Genomic DNA, 20,212 nt, shown 5'->3' with positions numbered 1-20,212 from the left:
TTATTTTGCATATAAAATCCATGGTCTTTTATAGATCTTAGATGAACAAAATATTTTAAGTTTGGAAATTAGTAAATTCTTTAGTCAGTTTAATCAAATTATTATTGTTTTAGCATTTATTTTTAACTTTACTTATGATTGAAATACCTCAGGGGCACCTGCGTGGCTCAGTCAGTTAAGCATCTCACTCCTGATATTGGCCCAGGTCATGATCTCACGGTTTGTGAGTTAGAGCCCTGCATTGGGCTCTATGCTGATAGCAGGGAGCCTGCTTGGGATTCTCCTTCTCCTTCTCTCTCTGCCCTTCCTCCACTTGCTATCTCTCTCTGTCTCTTCCTCTCCCTCTCTTTCAAAATAAATAAATGTTAAAAAATAAATAACTAAATATTTCAACCTGGGGAATATAAATGGAATTGAATAACAGCTTAGCAGCCAAATATCCACCTCTCTGAAAGTTGAATTTATGAAAAATATGAAAATCTCAGGGTATATACAAGAGAAAAAAAATTACAGAAACAAAATTCTTGAAGAATAGTATTTCCCTAAAGAAAAATAAATACAGGGCTCTTAATAATAGCCTTTAAAAAGTAAAAACAAACAAAACTATGCTATATTCTTTATAAATAAACCAAGTTCTAATTTAAGTTGCTCTGAGTTTTTTTTTTTTTTAATCTCATTGTAGAAAATAAACAGGAAAAGTAACTGGGTAAACACTGAAAAAATGAGAGCAATGAAGCAATGCAAACACCATCTGTTATTAAAATAAAGTGGAAGACATTGAATAATAGTGAGTATTTTGAACAGGGCAACTTATATAATCAATTTATATAAGAATTTGATAAGCAATATAATACATTATAAAGAGTAAGGGAGAAGAGGGTTGTTTATTATATGGCCTTAATACTTTTAGCTCAGAGTTTGGAGGAGAAAAAATTAAATCATCACCACATATCATTTACCCAAATATCTTCCGGTATGTTTTTCACTTAATTAATTTAAAAATAAACCTTTAAAGTGGTAGGATAAAAGTTGAAGTATTGTCCAAGCCCAAACCATTAAAGGGCAAGAGTAAAGAGTTCAGAGTAGAGGAAATGCAAAGGAATCATTGATTTATTCACCTTTATTTTAGGGTAATTTCCTACTTTCCTTCAATGAACCTGCAGACCCCTGGGTGGGCTCCCTTCTTCTGTGCCCCCATATGCTTTCCTGTACCATTCATTTCAGAACCGATGCACTTACTTTATACAGTTACAGGGCTGTCTCCGCCACTAGACTAGACACACTTGAAGGTCAGCCAAGTGTATGTATGTATTTCCTATAGCTCAGCTCTGCCATAGAGCAGAAAAGAAAGATTCCTTTTCCCTTTCAAACCCTGTTTGAAATCCCATTTCTTTTCTCTGGCAACAGTTGCTACTCTCAAATCTATCTCATCTCAGGGTAGAATGACTCAGAAAAAGGATGCTGAGCTGAATTGCTTATAAATGTGAAAGACGTGGTCTCTTAACTGGGAACACCATTTCACAGGATATGCGTTGTAGAGCTGTCACATGGACACTTTGGAGAAATTTTACTGTAAAGGAAACAATGTTGCTGAAACAGAAATGACATGTAAATTAGCATAGAGATAATGGAGGAATGTGAAATAAACTCAGGGTGAAGGAGTCAGAGCCAGGCTAGGCTTCTCGGGATAAGTAAGAAAATTTATTATTTTTTTCTAAAGTTTATTTTTATTTATTTTGATGGAGAGATAGACTAAGCAGGGGAGGGGCCGAGAGAGAGGCAGACAGACAGAATCCCAAGCAGGCTCCATGGTATCAGCACAGAGACAGATGTGGGGCTCGAACCCATGGACTGTGAGATCATGAACTAAGACGAAATCAAGAGTCAGATGCTTAACCAACTGAGCCACCCAGGTGCCCAAAGAAAACTTATGATTAAATAGAATGCCCCTCTGAGTTGGCTACATCTTAGTCTTATTTTTTTTTGCTAGATTCTTCCTCATTCTACACTCAAACCATATTAAAGTTCTTCTAATTCCTTAAATATTCTCTCTCACTGTGACATTATGCATTTGCTACACACTTTTCCTGACACATGATCTTCCTATATACCTTTAGTAACTCCCACTTGCTCTACGGCAGGATCCACCTCTTCCACGGAGTCTTCTCTGGCCCCTGAATTGAGAGTTAAGAGCCTTCCTATATAATGCACATCCTCCCTACTCGATTTAAATTCCTATCCTATTTCCATCTCTACACTTAAGACACTGTGTGTTAGTACCTGCTTCTCTGTCTTCTCTCTTTCTCTCTCTTTCTGTCTCTACTTACTTGAGGACAGATGCAGTATATAATTGGTATTTGTATTCTTAATGCCTAACACGGTACTTGATACATATTACAGACGTAAAAAAAACTTTCTTGTTGAAAGATCAAGCAGAAGTCTTTATGTACAGATTAAATATGGTGGTCAAAGTAATATTAGAATTTTAGATAGTAGAAAAAAATATATTTATTTTTATCCTAAGAAAATTTTTAGTAATGGAGCACCTCGTTGGCTGAGTCCGTAGACCATGTGACTCCTGACATTGGGTTTTAAGTTCGAGCCCCATGGGTTGGGTATAGAGATTGCTTAAAAGTAAAAACTAAAAAAGTTTTAGTAAAAGAATTATAGCAATTGCTTCAGAAAACATAGATGGCAAAAAGACATGCAGTGAATCCTGGCACTGGACTTTCCTTGCAGTAATTGGTAGGAAATTCCTACTGAAGCCAGAAGCACCTGAAAAGTTGTTGTTGTTTGTTGTTTAACATTCTGTCTCTGATTTCTGGTAGAATAGAATAATAATTCTCATCTCATAAAAATTTTTAAGTATGAGAGTTGTGCAAGAGTACTGCCTTAGTGGTTATGGATAACGTTGGTACCAAACACATGTATTGACTTATTCAATCTGAAGCAGTGACTCTCAAAATTTTTCCATGAATATTTTCTAAAAACAAAACACATACTCACAGAGGTCTGGCAGATGTAGACCATGTCAGCACTCCACAAACTCAGAATTTGTGACTTTGTTTTTTTTTTATTAAGATTTATGAAAATTTGGAATTCTACTCCAAAATATAACTCTATTCATTCTGATATTAAAATGTTCCTGTCAAATCCTTTACAGCCACTTTTGCAGTCAGGGGAAGCTAGGTGACTGAGTTCTAGCCAAAGGAAAGTGAATGAAGTGATATGTGTCAATGTTGAGCCAAGGTATTAAATAAGGGAACTGAAGAAGCCCTCCTCAGGCTCTTCATTTTCCATCAGGTAAGTAAGATTTCATGTGATGCTAAGAGATGGCAGAATGACAATGTGTAAAGAGCTTGGGCCCTGAAACCATATAGAAGAGGGCCACACAGAAACTGGGATCACCCATCTTGAGCTATTATGTGAACAAGAAATTTTAAACATCTGTTGCAACCACTACTGTTATTCAAACCAGTAGCCCCCACACACACCAAAAAAAAAAAAAAAAAGAAAGAAAGAAAGAACTAAACATTTGGCAGTTTAGAGATATTCTAACACCCAAATGCAATGTTTTTATATTGTCTCTACTAATGATCACATATTTATTTGCATTTCTGAAGTAAGTGCAGTTGAAATGTTCATTCAACTGTCTTAGACTTTGCCATGCATTAAAAACCTCTAATTAAAACATCTGCTCAGAGTTTATCAATTTGCCATGGGTTAAACATAACTAAGCAAGAAAATTCAGGCTTAATATTTAGTTGTTATTTGGAAAGGAAGAGGCAAAAAGAAAAAAAAAGGATGAATGGGGAAAAACAAGTGGTGGCCTCTCTAAAGCTATGTCAAATAATTTGTAAACGTACTAAGTAATGCTCATGGAATCCTTGTTATTTATGATATGTATAGAAAATATGGAAAAATATACTAGAAACCTCACTCTGAAACATTTTTATACTTTCTTATACAGCAAGCATCTTTGATTGGATGGAGGGACCAGCGGATGGATAGACATATAGATAGATATCAAAGGTTTATGACTACAAAGTCAACAGTCAGTATTACAACATAATTAGTCACTGACATTAAAAATTAGGACTTTTAATTACCCTTTAACATTGTATTCACAATCTGTAAAATATTACTGCCTTACTATTACATGATTACATTCTTCTCTCATAAATAATGATTAAAAATCTAAAAGAAGAATAAATTAGAGAATCAGAAAATCACTGAAATTGAAATCATCATGGCCTCAGCTCCAATGATTTTTCTATTTTCCTCAAATCCATCAACCCTCCCTTTTCATTGGTCTTAGTAAGTTTGCTGCCATTTGACCCATACTTACGTCAATACTCATAACTAAATCCCCTGTTTTCTCTGACTCTTCATTACACTCATCTGGAAAACTACCTATCTTGAATGAACTCAACTGACCGTTTCTCCCTGAAAAAACTCAACCAGCTGACGACAGCTGAGAAGGTATACAGGAAAGGGCTGAAGGGGACCATCAGCAATGTGTAGTGATTTTTTTCAGGTTCCTGTGGGCAACTCCTTCTCCTAAACATTTAGAAGACCAATGTCAACTATCACTATTCTACACCTCAAAGGTCTGAAAATGCGATCCTCCCACTGCCTCTTCCCTCTACAGATAACCTTACCTTCAACAACCTGGAAATAAATAAAATATTTTAAAAAGGATAGCTTGATAGGAATTTTCCTCAATTTGCCACTACCTTAAATGCTAAAATAGTTTCATCTAACCTCAGACTCTCTGCCTTCTTTCCTGATACAAGAGGGCTGCCATTCAGTCTCTTTCTAAGACCAATCTCTTACTCTGGATTCCAATTCAAATTTGTATATTTAAACAAACAAAAAGGTTTTTTAAAATGTGCAGGCCTCTCCCTTTCTTTCTTTGTAGACTCATCATTTTCTAGCTAGTCATTAAATATTGAATTTTCCCATGGTGTAGTCTCAATCAATCTTTACTTTTTTCTTATTCTGTTAGGTCCCATCCATCTTTAAACCTTATCTCTCCTATGACCTTGAGATCAGTATATCTGCTTCCTTAATGCCTATCTTCATACTTATATCTTAAAGACACCTCAAAATCATTAGGCCCAATAGTGAACTCCATCCCCATCTCACTGTCCATGTTCTATTACAAAACTATATCATACTTGCCATCTTTTCCCCTTAAATATTTTTAATTTTTTTAAGTGTTTATTTTTCAGAGAGAGAGACAGCACGAGTGGGAGCAGGCAGAGAAATCGGGAGATACAGAATCTGAAGCAGGCTCCAGCCCCTGGGCTGTCAGCACAGAGTCAGAAGCAGGCTCCAATTCACTGACCGCGAGATCATGACCTGAGCCAAAGTCAGACGCTTAACAGAATAAGCCATCCAGGCACCGCTCTCCTTCAGTTTTTCTGGATCCATTCATGTCTGTCCAACTCTCCCACCATCTTCTCAAGTCCACACTGTTACCTTTTACTTGGCTTACTACAATCTGCAGTTTTATATTGCATTCTTTATAGTCAAAGCAATCTTTAAAAAAACACAAAGAAAGATAATACCACCTTTTAATTAAAATATTTCAGTGACCCTCCACTGCTCATGATCCTTAACCAAATACTTAACATACCTGACTACATTCTAGAAAGTGGGCTACAAATCCCTGCCTTCTGAGAATCAGCAAACATGACTCTCTTTGTGTTTATGTAATGTTTTGTGTCCTTCTGATCATAGGGTATTTTTACAAGTTGCTTCTTAGCCTAGATCTATCCAACCCATACATCTCAGCTCAGACATTTCTGCCTCAGACATTTCTCAGATCTTCAAGTCTATTTCAAGCATTGTAAGCTCTCTTACCTCTCTCTACCAAATTTATCATAAGGGCTTTTGTTTAATATCTGGTTGTAGTGTGAAGGCAAGGAGTGTTTTTTTTTTAATTTTTCTCTCCATGTCTACCATTCAGCACAGTATCAGAAATAATATGGAATCTCCTTTAATATTTATTGAACAAATAGAAAAGAGAAATTTAGAAAGCATTCTATTTGTACCTAATTTAAGTCATATAATGAATTATCATCAAAGCTCTGACTTGATTTTTTGATGAATCACTCAAGCCAGACGTCTTCACAGTTATATATGGGTGATATACCCAATTTCTATCACTTTACATCATTTCTTATGTGTTCAATTTAATTTAAAAAATTTGAATTTATCTTTGGCAATCTACTTACAGACCACCTTTGTTATTATTCAATCTATTCTTGGACTGTGGTATGTTTGCTTTTCTTCCAGCTTCTACTTCACAAAATCTGTTTCTTTTCTGAGTTACAATATAATATTTGTAAGTTAAAAGTTGATATGACTTTTTAATTTAACTATAATTAACAGTGTCACATTAGTTTCAGGTGTACAATATAATGATTCAACAATTCTTTGTGTTACTCAGTGTTCATACACTAAGTGTATTCTTTATCCCCTTTATCTATTTCACCTGTCCCTCACCAAGCTCTCCTCTGGTAACCTTCAGTTTGTTCCCTATATTTCAGTGTTTGGTCTTTATTTGTTTCTGTTTCCTTGTTTTGTTTCTTAAATTCCACATATCAGTGAAATCATATGGTATTTCTTTCTCCTAATTACTTCACTTAATGTTTTATCCCCTATATCTGTCCAAATTGTTGCAAACAAGAAGACCTCAAAAAAAAAAAAAAAAGAATAAAACCAAATGAACCCAGACAGACACACACACACACATAAACACATACACACACACATACACACAATGTTTAGCACCAAAACACAATGTTTTTTTGGTATTTTTTGCCTAATAGCTATATGTCATTTAGTAGACTATAATTTTAATGAGGATCAGGATCTGTGTCTACTGATGTATCACTAGCACCTAAAACAATTTCTAGAACATTCAGGTACTCAATAAATATTTGATGAATAAGTGAACTTTCACATAAGACATTATTGAACAATGGCAAAATATATCCTAGAATTATTTTATCATTCTCTTTTGGTGACTTATAGACTACTGTATCTTCAGTAAAATTCTGTCCCACAAGCAGGATGACAGTATATGGAAGAGTCAATGTTTATTGCAATTATTTCCTTTAATTTTTTAAAATTTAGAACTCCTGGATATTTTTAAAATTTTATTTCTAGTGTTGATTCTTGAGATTATATGTAAATATGTTAACTACACTACTTTATCAACTTCTTACTGAGGGATTAAAGAAAGCTCAGAATCTTTGATAGACAAAAACATAAGATACTGTATGATATATAGATGTGGAATGAGACCATAATATAGAGAACCCTAGTGAGGATTAAAAAAAAAATCTCAAATACTACACACACCCACACACACATGCACACCATATCTCTAAAGCTGAAATAATACATGGTATTTTTTATTCAATTAAATCCTTTTACAGCATAGTATCCATAATAGAGGTGAACAGATGTTTTGAAAGAGAAGAGAGAGGAGTAAAATAAGATTATTAGGAGCAAAGGAAGGCATTACAAGTGTTTTTCTACCTACCACAATTTCGTGCTTATATAAATGGAAATATATAACTTTTATTACCTTATGCTGGAGTCAATCATGAATGTGTATACTTCATTCCTTAAACTCCTTAAGAGCAGGACTATGTGTTAATCCTCCTTGTATTCCCTAGAGCTGGGCACTTGATAGAAGTTTAAATTCATTTGTTCAAGTAAGTTTAATCTAATAGCTTTGTCTTCTACAGAAAGGGCAGCAAATAGAATTTGTTGCGATAAACTTGTAAGGTACTTCATGGGAGAATATTAAGCTCTCTGATAAGGAACATTAACTTACTTGGGCTATTTGATTACTCTCTAATTCACTGATGCATTAATTTTCTGAATGCAGTAATTACCATCAGGAATTACTAATGGAGAAATGAATTAAAATCTACTGCTCCAGGGCACCTAACAATGCCCAGGTGACCTGAAATATTTCTGAAAAATAAACATATTTTCCAAAAGCAACTTGCCGACTAGCAGAATGAGCTTTGCTAATTGCCACACATGTGAGGGAAATTTTTAAAGGTCTCAATTTCCTAGGATTTTATAAAAGTGAACACATTTCTGCTGACTGCACACTGACATACTGAACATGGAAGATACACAGTGTCTGTATAATTAAATATAAACATATTTATATCTTGTTCAACCGCAGCAGGAACAAATTTAAGAGTAGAGTGAAGAATACATGACCAGCATAGCTAAATAGGTAGTAGAGATGATAAGTGATCAACTCCAATAAATCGAGAAAGGCTCCGCATAAATGTTGGCATTTTTAGAGTTCTCTAAATGAGAATAAACATCATTTCAATCACCAACTATGTACTACAAAAATTTTTCCAAATCAAGAACATCACTAGAAAAGACAAAAATTATTAATAAAAATACATAGGAAAGGAGAGGTTTAGAAGGAATAGGACTTTTAAACCAAAGGCAAACGGAACTCAAGCAAAGCTGAATTTCTAGTTACAGCATAAGTACAAAGGCATTTATATGCCATTTACCTTCCTGAAAAGTCATTCAACAATTAGGAATGAAAAAACAAAATAGACAAAACAGATTTTTAAATCTCAGTACCATCTTTCTATCTTTAGTGAGCCAAACAAACAGCTATAATCCCAAATAACAATTTTGAGTAATAATGAAAAAATACATTTTGTTCTGTACCCAAACAACTTATTGAGCAACAACCCTTGCCTCAACCCTCCCATTCATCTCTAGACCTTCACCAGTACATTTTCCCCTTAAAAGTATGCAGACAGTCCAGAAATATCTCTCAAGATCTTTATAATGTGGGCCATGGGCAGCCCATGGCAGTCACACTATGTCAGTTCTTTCCCACTGTACCCACGGGAAGTCAGCTCAACAAGAAATCACACTGGAAACTCAATGCGCTGCTGACATCCTGGGCAAACCACCAGAGACAATGGTTGAAAGATGGAGCAAGATGAGCAAAAATAAAGGCAAAGAGTAGCATATGGAAGGAAAGATATTTGCAAGGGATTTATTCTGAGTCCCACCAAACTCTCCGGGCTGTGGACTAAGGACAGAGTTGATTTGATGAGCATGGGCCCAAGAATTATACATTTCAGTTTACAGCAGAGGAGTGCCTCAGCAATTTCCTCCAACTTCTCCTCATTCTGTTTCTTGACAAAGACCTGGTTCATTTAAAGATGAGGACTGAACAAGAACTAGCATTGAGCATAAGGTGGAATATTCATTGTTTGGATAAAAAAGGCATTAAATTCAATATAGGTCAGCACTGTGTTAGGTGGTTTGACAATACTGATGAATAATATAGGTACTTCCTCTTATGGAGTTCATGAGAGGGGAGACAGAGAGATCACAATCAACACAAAAAGCTAACTAAGTTAAATAGTATGTTAGAAAGTGATCATTGTTATAAAAATAAATAAGTACATTAGGGAAAGGGGATTAGCGGTGCTAGAAAAGAACGGAGATAGGAGCATTGAATAGGTCAGTCAGGAAGCCACACTGAGAAGAGGAGATCTAAGCAAAAAGCAGATGGTGACATAGAAACAAATGATTAAAAGCATTTTAGGCAGAGGGAGATAGATGGGGTGTGGATTCCTGAAACATTGAAAGATACCATATCAGGAAGAACAAGGTACAGATTAACAGAAATTGAGATCAGAAAGTTGAGGAGGGTGTTGGCAGGCAGATGAGGGGGGCCCTCAGATCAAGGAGGCCTTTGAAAAGACCTTGGCTTTTACTCTGTGGGAAACGGGAAAATTGAGTTCTGAGCAATGGAGTGATAAGATCCGATTAATGTTCTAAAAGGAACATTTCTCTATTGACAATAGACTGTTGAGGGCAAAGGTAAGTGCAGGAAGATACATGTACAAAATAATGAGTAATGGTGGTTCAAGCAAGGGTGGTGATAGTTCAGACAATAAAAGTGGTTGGATTCTAGATATAAGATGGAAGAGCCAGCAGAGTTTCTGAAATCTGAAGTGAGTTGCAAGGAAAGAAATAAAAGATAATTCCAAGAATTTCAAGGTTTCCAGCCAGAGCGTATGGAATGATGTTACTGTCATCAATAGATGATAGATGATAAATATTATTCATAAAGTAGAAAGAGGAAGATTGGGAGTTCAGGTTAGAAGTGCTGAATTTGAGTCATTTATTAGGGATCTAGGTGGGGATGTCAAGGAGACCATGGAATGTATGAGTCCGGCGTTGGGGAGAGAGATCTGGACTGGAGATATTAATTTATTTGGTGACACACTTAGATGGTACTCAGAACTAGGATGAGATCAGAGACTAGTAAGAGAATGACTGAGAAAAGAAGACAGCAAAGCACCAAGAAATGAGTCTGGGACATTGCAACAGTAAGAAGCGTAGAAGTACATGGGGGAAAAACTAGCTGAAGTTGACTGAAAAGTCATAGCCAGTAAACAAAATCCAGAAGGAGGAAATTGACAAGTCTGGATTCTGACTTATGCATATAGCAATGAGAAAGCCATTGGTAAACCTACAGTAAGTATTTTTGTGCAGAAGAGTAGGGGAGTGAAAAAATGGAGAGGTTTAAGAAAACAGCAGAGAAGAACTGAAAAAAAATGAATCCAGACAATTTTGAAAGTAATTGTTTTCATAATATCTGAGAAATAATGGCATGCTTCTAAGGTGAGAAATAATTTTTTGCTTACAGAGAAAGAAAGCGAAAATTGCTTCTGCATACCCTTGAATAGTGGAGAGGATCTGGGGTCTACCCTACAGCAAGAGGAATTGAGGTAGGAGCATTATCTATGCAAGTAGTGGGGAAAAGCGTATAAGAGAAGCTATGTGGGTATGTGGTATCTGTGATACGGAGGTTGTTCTCAGATTGTTTTAGCCTTTTTGGTGAAACAGAATTCAGGATTATGGGTTAAGAACACAAGGGTGTAGGTATTGGGAATTCAAGAAAAAAGGGAAAGTTTTGAGATAATCAATGAAGGGAAGAGCAGTAAGCAGAATAGGAAACCAAACTGATTGTTTGGTAGTATTAAATTGCTACTTGAAATTTGTGGTTATAAATTAAAGTGAAAACTTCTGAAATATACACCCAGATGGCCAACAGACACATGAAAAGATGCTCAACATCCCTCATCATCAAGGAAATACAAATCAAAACGACAGGAAGATATCACCTCACACATGTCAAAATGGTTAAAATCCAAAACATAAGGAACAACAAGTGTTGGGGAGAATGTAGAGAAGAAGGAACCCCCATGCACTGCTGGTGGGAATGCAAGCTGGTGCCGCCACTACAGAGAACAGTATGGAGGGTCCTCAAGAAATTAAAAATAGAATTACCGTATGATTCAGTAATTCCACTGCTGGCTACATACTCAAGGAGTATGAAATCATTAATTTGAAAAAATAAAGGTACCCCCATGCTTACTGTAGCATTATATGCAATAACTAAGAAATGGAAGCAGCCCAAGTGTCCATCAATAGATGAATAAAGATGATGTGCGTACATCAGTGTCTACACACACACACACACACACACACACACATAATGCGATATGATTCAGCTATAAAAAAGAATGAGATCTTGCCATTTGCTATTGATGGAGCTAGAGAATACACAAGGATGGACTCAAAGGGTATAATGTTAAGTGAAGTAAGTCTGAGAGAAACAAATACCATCTGATTTCACCCATATTTGGAGTTTAAAAAACAAAACAAATAATGAAAGAAAAAAAGAGACAAAAAATGGACTCTTAAATATAGAGAACTGGTGGTTACCAGAGGGGAAGTAGGTGAGGAGATGGGTGAAATAAGAGACAGGGATTAAGAATACATTTATCATAATGAGCACCGAGTACTACAGAATTACAGTACTTTACAGTTCTGTACAGTAGTACAAAATCATTGAATCACTATATCGTACACCTGAAACTAATATAACACTGTATATTAACGTACTGGTATTAAAAAATAAATACATAAACACAAATTTTTTTTAATGTTTTTTATTTATTTTTGAGAGACAGAGAGAGACAGTGTGAGTAGGAGAAGGTCAGAGAGAGAGGGAGATACAGAATCCGAAGCAGTCTCCAGACGCTGAGCTAGCTGTCAGCACAGAGCCTGATGTGGGGCTCAAACCCACGAACTGTGAGATCATGACCTGAGCTGGAAGCTGGATGCTTAACAGACTGAGCCACCCTGGTGCCCCAAATACAAAATTTTTGAAGAGCCAATTAGAATTTCACCAGGGTTGAGAATTTGCTAAGCAAGTTCAATGAATGAAGCAAGGATTAGAATATCACCAATGTTGAGACTTTGCTAAACTAGTTTAATGCATGAAGCAGGGACAGAGAAGTCCAGGGTGTGGGATTGAGCATAATGATTTGCCATAGCATCTTAACTAAATAAGGAAGGAAATTCAGCATCAAGAAGGTCTGTTAAATAGCAGTCAGATTAAATAGCATAAGTCATTGAATTGAAAGTATGTATGGGACTGAGAAACTACTGAGGTCAGGGTAAAGATAGTGGACTAGAAAGAGAGGAAGTGACAGAGAGTGAAATGCACAGAGTCAAGATTAGATTTTTAAAAAGTAGGTGGGGGGAAAGGCCATGAAGAACATACAGCTCAAAAGGAATTCTTCAAAATAACTAGAGAAGTCAGACATAGACTCAAATTACAGACATGAACTCTTTTAACTCCTTAGTCAAAAACCTTGAAAGACAATCAAAAGAAAAAGAAAAATATTTTAATGTTTGTATATTTTTGAGAGTACAAGCTGGGGAGAGGCAGAGAGAAGGGGACAGAGGATCAGAAGTGGGCTCTGTGCTTACAGGCTGATGGCAGTGAGGTGGGGCTCAAGCTCAAAAACCACGAGATCATGACCTGAGCTGGTCTGACACTGAATAGACTGAACCACCCAGGTGCCCCAAGAGAAAGTTAAAAAAAAGACAAAAAACCATTTTGGAGGTGAGAGCCATTTGGAGAATGAGCACCAAACACAATAAATGTTCAAGGATAGATGGGATAATATGGAAAGAAATCACATACAACAATTACAATGTTATTAAAGAGATAGCAGACATAGAAGATCCAATGTATATCTAATATGTACTTTAAAAAATGAACACATTGAATTCAAGGAGAAGGGAAACAAAGTCAATATGAATATTTTAGTAGAAAATTCATGTCACTTAGAAGGAGACAAAAACATCTGGTTAGATTTTCTGCAGAAAATCTCAATGCCAGAAACCCTGGAATAACATCTCCAAAGTCCTGAAGCTTCTGTAGTCCCAGGATTTTATACCTAAGAACACTATTTTTGAATTAAAACAAAACCAACACTTGCTCACACATGGAAGGAAATAGGGAACGCAGGCATTAAGAGCTCTTATTGATTTCAGGGGGAAAAAAAACAATTGCTGGAAAATAATTCAAAAAATTATTCAACCAAATAACTGATAAAATTAAATTCAAGGACATAGGGCACATGGGTGGCTCAGTCGGTTAAGCCTCAGACTTCAGCTCAGGTCATGATCTCACGTTGGTGGGTTCAAGCCCCGTGGCAGGCTCTGTGCTGACAGCTCAGAGCCTGGAGTCTGCTTCCGATTCTGTGTCTCCTTCTCTCTCTGCCCTTCCCCGCTCATGCTCCGTCCCTCTCTGTCTCAAAAATAAATAAAATATTTTTTAAAAATTAAAAAAAAATTAAATTCAAGGACAGAAAAGCCATCATAGGGGCTCAGGGTGGCTTAGTTGGTTGAGTGTTCGACTTTGGCTCTGGTCATGATCTCACAGTCTGTGGGTTCGAGCCCCGAGTCGGGCTCTGTGCTGGCAGCTCAGAGCCTGGAGCCTGCTTCTGATTCTGTGTGTCCCTCTCTCTCTGCCCCTCCCCTGCTAATGATCTGTCTCTCTCTGTCCCTCAAAAATAAATAAATAAATAAATATTTTAAAAAAAGAGAAAAACCATCATAAAAAATACTTGCTCATCATTGATTCTATTTATATACAAAAAATTTTAAACTATTAATAGTATTTCAGAGAAGAAAATAAATTCTATAATCCTGCAATATGTAAAAATAATAATATTACTAATAAATATAAGATGTATGAGAGCAAGAGAGATGGGAAGAAATATAAGAGTGATAAAGTTCCTGGGCACATAGATGACTGAGTAGGTTAGACGTCCTACTCTTGGTTTTGGCTCACATCATGATCTCACGGTTTGTGAGATTGAACCTTATGGCAGGCTCCGTACTGAACATGGAGCCTGCTTAGGGCTCTTTCCCTCTTTCTCTCTCTCTCTCCCTCCCTCTCTCCCTCCCTCTTCCCCTTTCCCCCCAAGCACACATGCTTTCTCTCTCTCTTTTGCTTTCAAAAAAAAAAAAGAAAGAATGAAGAATTTCCTTATTTTTGTTAATAAGAGATAAAATCCTATATTGAAATGTATAATTGAAAATGGATTGTTACTCTAATCCATAATTCTCTTAATGTATTTTTTTCTTAAGTGTAAATGGTTCTTTTAGGAACTAGCACTTCTTGTGTTGAAGCACTGAAAAATACCTCATTTCATTAAACTCAAGTGAAATTAATCTGAATATGAGTATTTTAAAATGTCATTATCCTATATTGTCTACTTTTGTTTGTCTCTCTTTTCATCAACAGAGAACCAGAGACTTACTTGACATACTCCTCACTAAATGTTAATAGTGAGATTAATACAATTTGGGAGGATTTTTTTTACTATTTTCTTTTTAAGTAATACATTTTTGTAAACACATACACTATATATGAATTTAGTGAGCATATATGCATTTAAATTTTTTTTATTTTAGAGAGCCCACTAAACTACCCAGGAGCCCCTGTATTTTACTTTTTATTTTTTTAATGTTTAGTTTTGAGAGAGAGAGAGAGCGAGCAAGCATGTGGGGGAGGTACAGAGAGGGGGACAGAGGATCCAAAGCAGGCTCCACGCTGACAGCAGAGTCCAATGCAGGCTCAAACTTGAGCTTGACCTAAGCCAGAGTCAGACACTCAACCAACTGAGTCACCCAGGCACCCCTATTTTTAAAGTTGACCTTTTTTAGAAAATTAAGGCAAACACCTTGTCCCATATAACCTAAACTATAGGGTAACCAGAAACTATCTTACCCTTGAAAGAGGAGCAATGCTGAGTGACCCACACTATACAGAACAATCTATTAAAATGGAAAAGCAAAACAGCCAGTATTTAAAGGGAATCTGAGAAACTGACACTCTTATATGTTGTTAATGAATACTTCAGCAACATTTTATTTGTCATAAAATTTTAAGTACTTCCCTATCTCATTTTCTTCTGAAATACGTTTAATTATCTAGTCACCTCTCTCTCTCACTCTCTATCTCTCTCTCCCAGTCTCTACACACACACACACACACACACACACACACATACACACACACCTAGAAGGAACATAAAAAAAAATGCCAAACTCTCAAGAAAAGTTATCTCTGGATGGTGAAATTATCTTTAGATTTTTCCCCAACAGTAGTTTCTCAATATCCTATATTAATATGAAATGCCATATATTACAATTCTAAGATGCACACATTTACATATCCCTGAAATGAAGACAAGTCATAAAATTAGTAGTATCTTAGATTCAAAGAAATATGGTAATTTTGTAATTGAAATATAAGAGTACTTAAAATAAAGGAGACACATCAAAGAGACATCACAGAAGATAACTTGTCTACAGTCCTTAGAAGTGACTCGGAACATTTCAAAGTTCAGTAAGAAGGAGGTGGTGCCACGGTTGTTGCTGAGGTTGTTTTTGTGCAGCTTAACCAAATTTAGACAGCAAGACCATGTTCAACAGGAATAAGGTCATTTGCCATTATGGCAAAATGAGAAAAGTGAGGGTTTAGATGGAAATGAAAGAAAAAGACACAAAAACCTTTCCTGTAGCATTTTGTTTGAATTGTAGTGAGACATTATGAGAAAGATCTTAAAGACGGTGCTGGAGAAGACACTGGGGAAGGTGGTCTCAGATAACCACCCTCTCATTGTGAGTAGGCTCCATTTGTGAAATTACTTACTCTTGAAATGCAACCAAATTTTGAAGTTATTTCTAGTCCTGGTGGAGATGAGTATATCTTACTCTCAAATTGATAAGCATAATTCCTACAATTCTCACATACATATAAAAAATAATCTGGGGGGTATCTGCATGGCTCAGGGGGCTGGTGTCCAACGAATGGGTCATGATCTCACACTTTACAAGTTTGAGCCCAAGTGCAAGTTTCTGCACTGACAAGTGAGGATCCTAACTGGGATTCTCTGTCTTCCTTTCTCTAAGCCCCTCTTCCACTCTCGCTCTCCTCTCTCTCTTTCTTTCTCAAAATAAATAAATAAACTTAAAAAAATAATTTTGTACTCAATTAAAGGTGACTCTATTCTTTCTTTCTGCATAATCACTATCATTTATAATTCCATCCAAAACTGTCTCTCCAAATCCTAATACACTTCAGATTTGTACCCTTCCTTGCTTATGCCACATACAGAATTTGTTCCAATGATATATTTCCTCTTGCCCTTAAAACAGATTTGTAGAACACACTCACAAGTGAGACAGGAAATGGTCATCTTTTTCAACTGAGTGAGCCTTTAATTGGACTTTTAAAGTACCAATAAATAGGGCCAAGGTTTGGATAATTTTTAATTTGTATGGAAATCTCTCATACCAAGGCGAATTCGAATTCTGGGACCTGTATGCACTATATACACTTATTTTCAGTTTCATTTTCCAATAGCATTAAGTGAAGATTTTTAAGGAATTGCCTTACCCAGTCAGTTTGACGGCATGTGTCTGAAGCTTTCGATATTTTCCTAGGGATTCTTCATTGGTTTTTTTGGGAATATGTCTATATATCCCTGTCTTATAATGGAAGAAATCTTCATGGACTTGCATTATGGCTAAAATAAAACGCAACAAAATAAATGCAGTAATTTTAAACAATTCTCTTTAAAATCCTCTAGAAATTCTCACAGAATAATCAATGGTTAAATGGATAGGGAGCCTAAAGGAGGGACTTTGCAATTCAGTCTAATTTTCTTTTCTACTTAATTTAATTGCTGCACTTTTTTTTTGGTTCTCTTATAAAAACAGCTTTTAGTTATTTAGAATATTACTTAAGTACACATTATACCTTTCAAACACCATCTATTCCTAATCGACAGAAGCACCATTTCCAGGAATTGAGACCCTTGCAGACAAGCCCCAGTATACTTGGCCAGTGATTGCTGTTTCTCCATTAAGTTTGGGCTTCACCTCTTAAAACTCCAATTAAGCTAGCAGCGAAGGGTGAACTCAGCAAACAGGGCTTAAACTAATTGGTCCTTAATCCTTCCAAGTAAATACAATTCTTTCCTCGGTGAGTTTGAATAAAAAGCTAACCCTTGGCAAAAGAATGCACTGACAAGATCTCATCCTCCCAGCTCTGAAGGGCTAAGCCACTGTTGTATTCTTCAGAAAGTAAGAGCTTATACTTAATAAAGCTCTCCTTCATTCCTTCACTTAGATTACTTCTTTTCTGTATCGTATGCTGCTTTGTTGAAGGGCTAGGATAATTCAGAGTGAAGACTTTATGCTTCTAGAAGACATGAATTGAAAATTTTTTTAGTTGGGACTAGATAAATGTGTGTTGAAAAGTGCATAATGCTTGTCTATATTATTTTGACATGCTTTTTAAATAAAATAAAAACTAAGGTCACAAGCATTTGATAGATTCCAAAATGAAGCTTTGACTCCAAAGTCAAATATAACTTTTTAATGTTCCCTTTTATTTCTTTTTTTAATGTTCCATGCCTTTTCTGATGAGATTTAAATATTCTCAAAAGAGTTTAACTTTTCTTTATCTGCTTTAAAATGAATTCCCATAGGATTTTAAGAATTTATAGAACTGTACTTGATGTGGTGTGGGACATAAGCTCAGGAATTCCCCGGGCTTGCACCCATGGCTTAAGGAGGCAAAAAGAAGCAGGAAGCGTAGGATGTTCACACCCAAGGTTGGGTAAACAAGATTAGGTGGATAAGGATAGAGAAGAGGGGCTAAGGCCCCCATAACAAAGTGGGTATATGAAATAAACATGATTAGGCATTCAGGGCGAAAGTGCCCCCCAACTTAGTACTGTAGCAGAAAGCTACTTTCACAGGAAGGACCAAATTAGGTAAACAGGGCAATAGACAGCTGGGCTGCAAGTGCTGCCACCCAGAGTGGAGCTGATTAACAGGAGAAAAGGTGACTTCTTAACCCTGAGGTGATTTGCGCTATCAGTCTTAGGCCCTAGGCCAGCTAAGATAAACAGACCTGGCTCCTCCAGTCTGGCGTCAACAACCATCTGCCGGTCTGCTCAGAGCCAGGATTCTTTCATATGGACCCAAACCCCAAGCACCATAGATCTTCAAAACCCCTTTCCCTCATACCCGTGAGTTTATGTTCACCAATTCATTGTCTCTTTGTACACGCCCATCATATCTGTAAGCCTTTTGATCTTAATAATTATGAAGCAAGAACCCTTATTTGGGACTCTTGTCTTCCCCAGACATTAGCCATCTCTTGCTTTTAATCCTGCATCCACTCACTTACTGGCCAAGAGAGAAATTTAGATTTAGAGTCTACAACAATGCAGACCTTATTTTTCTCTTTTCAGCATCTGAAATTATTTGTAAGTCTTCAGATTTTAGAAGAATGCACACATTATTATTTATTCAGCATTCTATTGCCTTTTACATTCTTTTGTAGTGAAAGAGGAGAAAATGCTATGTGTTAAACTGGGCAACACGTTGCATTTACAGCACGATGAGTCAGCCAGCATTTATGTAAATATGAAGATACTACTAGTGGTTACTGTCTTCTACAGAACTACTGACCCCTTCTGCTCTTCTCAACTCTCCTTAAGCACCACGAATAAAATATACACTTCACTGTTGAAAACAAGGCGAAGTGAAGTAGTATGGGTAAGAGATCGTCATGATTAAATTGAAGGTGTTTCCTTCCTTCAGACTTGATGAACCCACAAAGATAAAACTACATATGTTGCTGTGGTGCAATTTTACTTTGGGAAAACTGCAGCAAACTTGGTACATGGAATTATAACACGGGACGAGGGCAGGATGGAGCCCACCTTGATTCAGCTCTATCTCCTGCTCCTGGCGCAGGCGGGCAGGAGGTACGTTCCTGACAGACATTTGTTGAACAGATGTTGAATAATTTCATTTCAACTTTACTATTTTCAGATTTTTATTTTTGATTCTTACTTTTGATTATTTTTGATTCATTATGTGAAATTCATGAACATTTACATACTTGAACATTAAAAAAATAAGGTATTCTCAATTCTTAAATTCTCAATTTTAAGTAATTACAATCCAAATTTCTTCTAACTGATTAAAAGAAACTGCAAACATTACTAGACTGATTTGAAAATACAGACAGTTTAAATAACTTGCCCAAAGTCTTTTCAGTAGCAAAGGTAGAAGGTGGAATTCTGAATTCAGCCTTGAGTTCTAATGCCTGTGCTCCTTTTAAATTTGTCACAAGAACTCAACTTAATGAAGCATGCATATAAATCACTTATGAATCCCCCACTCTTATAAAAGCCTATAAAACTTACATAGTTATAAGGAAAAACAATTCTCTTCATTTGTTTCATGTTTTGTGTAAAGTCAGGAGTTTTAGAATTAAATTCAGGACACGTTTAGTGGAAGCTCTAGCTTCCCAATAAATATTAAGTGGTGATAATGATCAATAAAAATTACTTTAAAACCTATGGCTCCTGCTAGATGTTGAACCAATACTAATTAGATCAGCATTCACAAAAACAAAAGCACATGCTGGCCAATAATTCCTTAGGTATATATCAAATGTTTTAATTTAACTTTGGTTAATTTAAATTTATTTGATTCATTCCACTGCACTGATAATATATTTGGAGCCCTTCATGTGTTCACAGCCCAAATTTCCATTTTAGGCCTCGCTAGGTTTGTTCTTCCATGCTTTTCCAGGCAATGTCTAGCACAGGGAACTTACTCGGTAAAGTTATCTTCATCCATTGCAGTAGTGCAGAATGAAATAGACAAGCAGAAGAACTATGTCTCAAAGATGATATCTTAAAAATCAAAGTCAATGTAAATCAGG

General features: G+C 36.2%; 1 protein-coding gene across 1 annotated transcript in view; it reads right to left on the bottom strand.

Annotated features, from left to right (window-relative positions):
* Nucleotides 1-20,212, bottom strand: part of TINAG (tubulointerstitial nephritis antigen) — an 84,906-nt gene that overhangs the window by 26,142 nt on the left and 38,552 nt on the right. The window contains exon 9 of the mRNA XM_029944487.1: nt 16,859-16,988. Coding sequence (XP_029800347.1) covers nt 16,859-16,988 — 130 coding nt within the window. The remainder of the gene's footprint in view (nt 1-16,858; nt 16,989-20,212) is intronic.

The sequence above is a fragment of the Suricata suricatta genome, chromosome 7, assembly GCF_006229205.1.
Source record: "Suricata suricatta isolate VVHF042 chromosome 7, meerkat_22Aug2017_6uvM2_HiC, whole genome shotgun sequence".
Classification (NCBI taxonomy): Eukaryota; Metazoa; Chordata; class Mammalia; order Carnivora; family Herpestidae; genus Suricata; species Suricata suricatta.
This window is presented reverse-complemented; position numbering and strand designations above follow the sequence as displayed.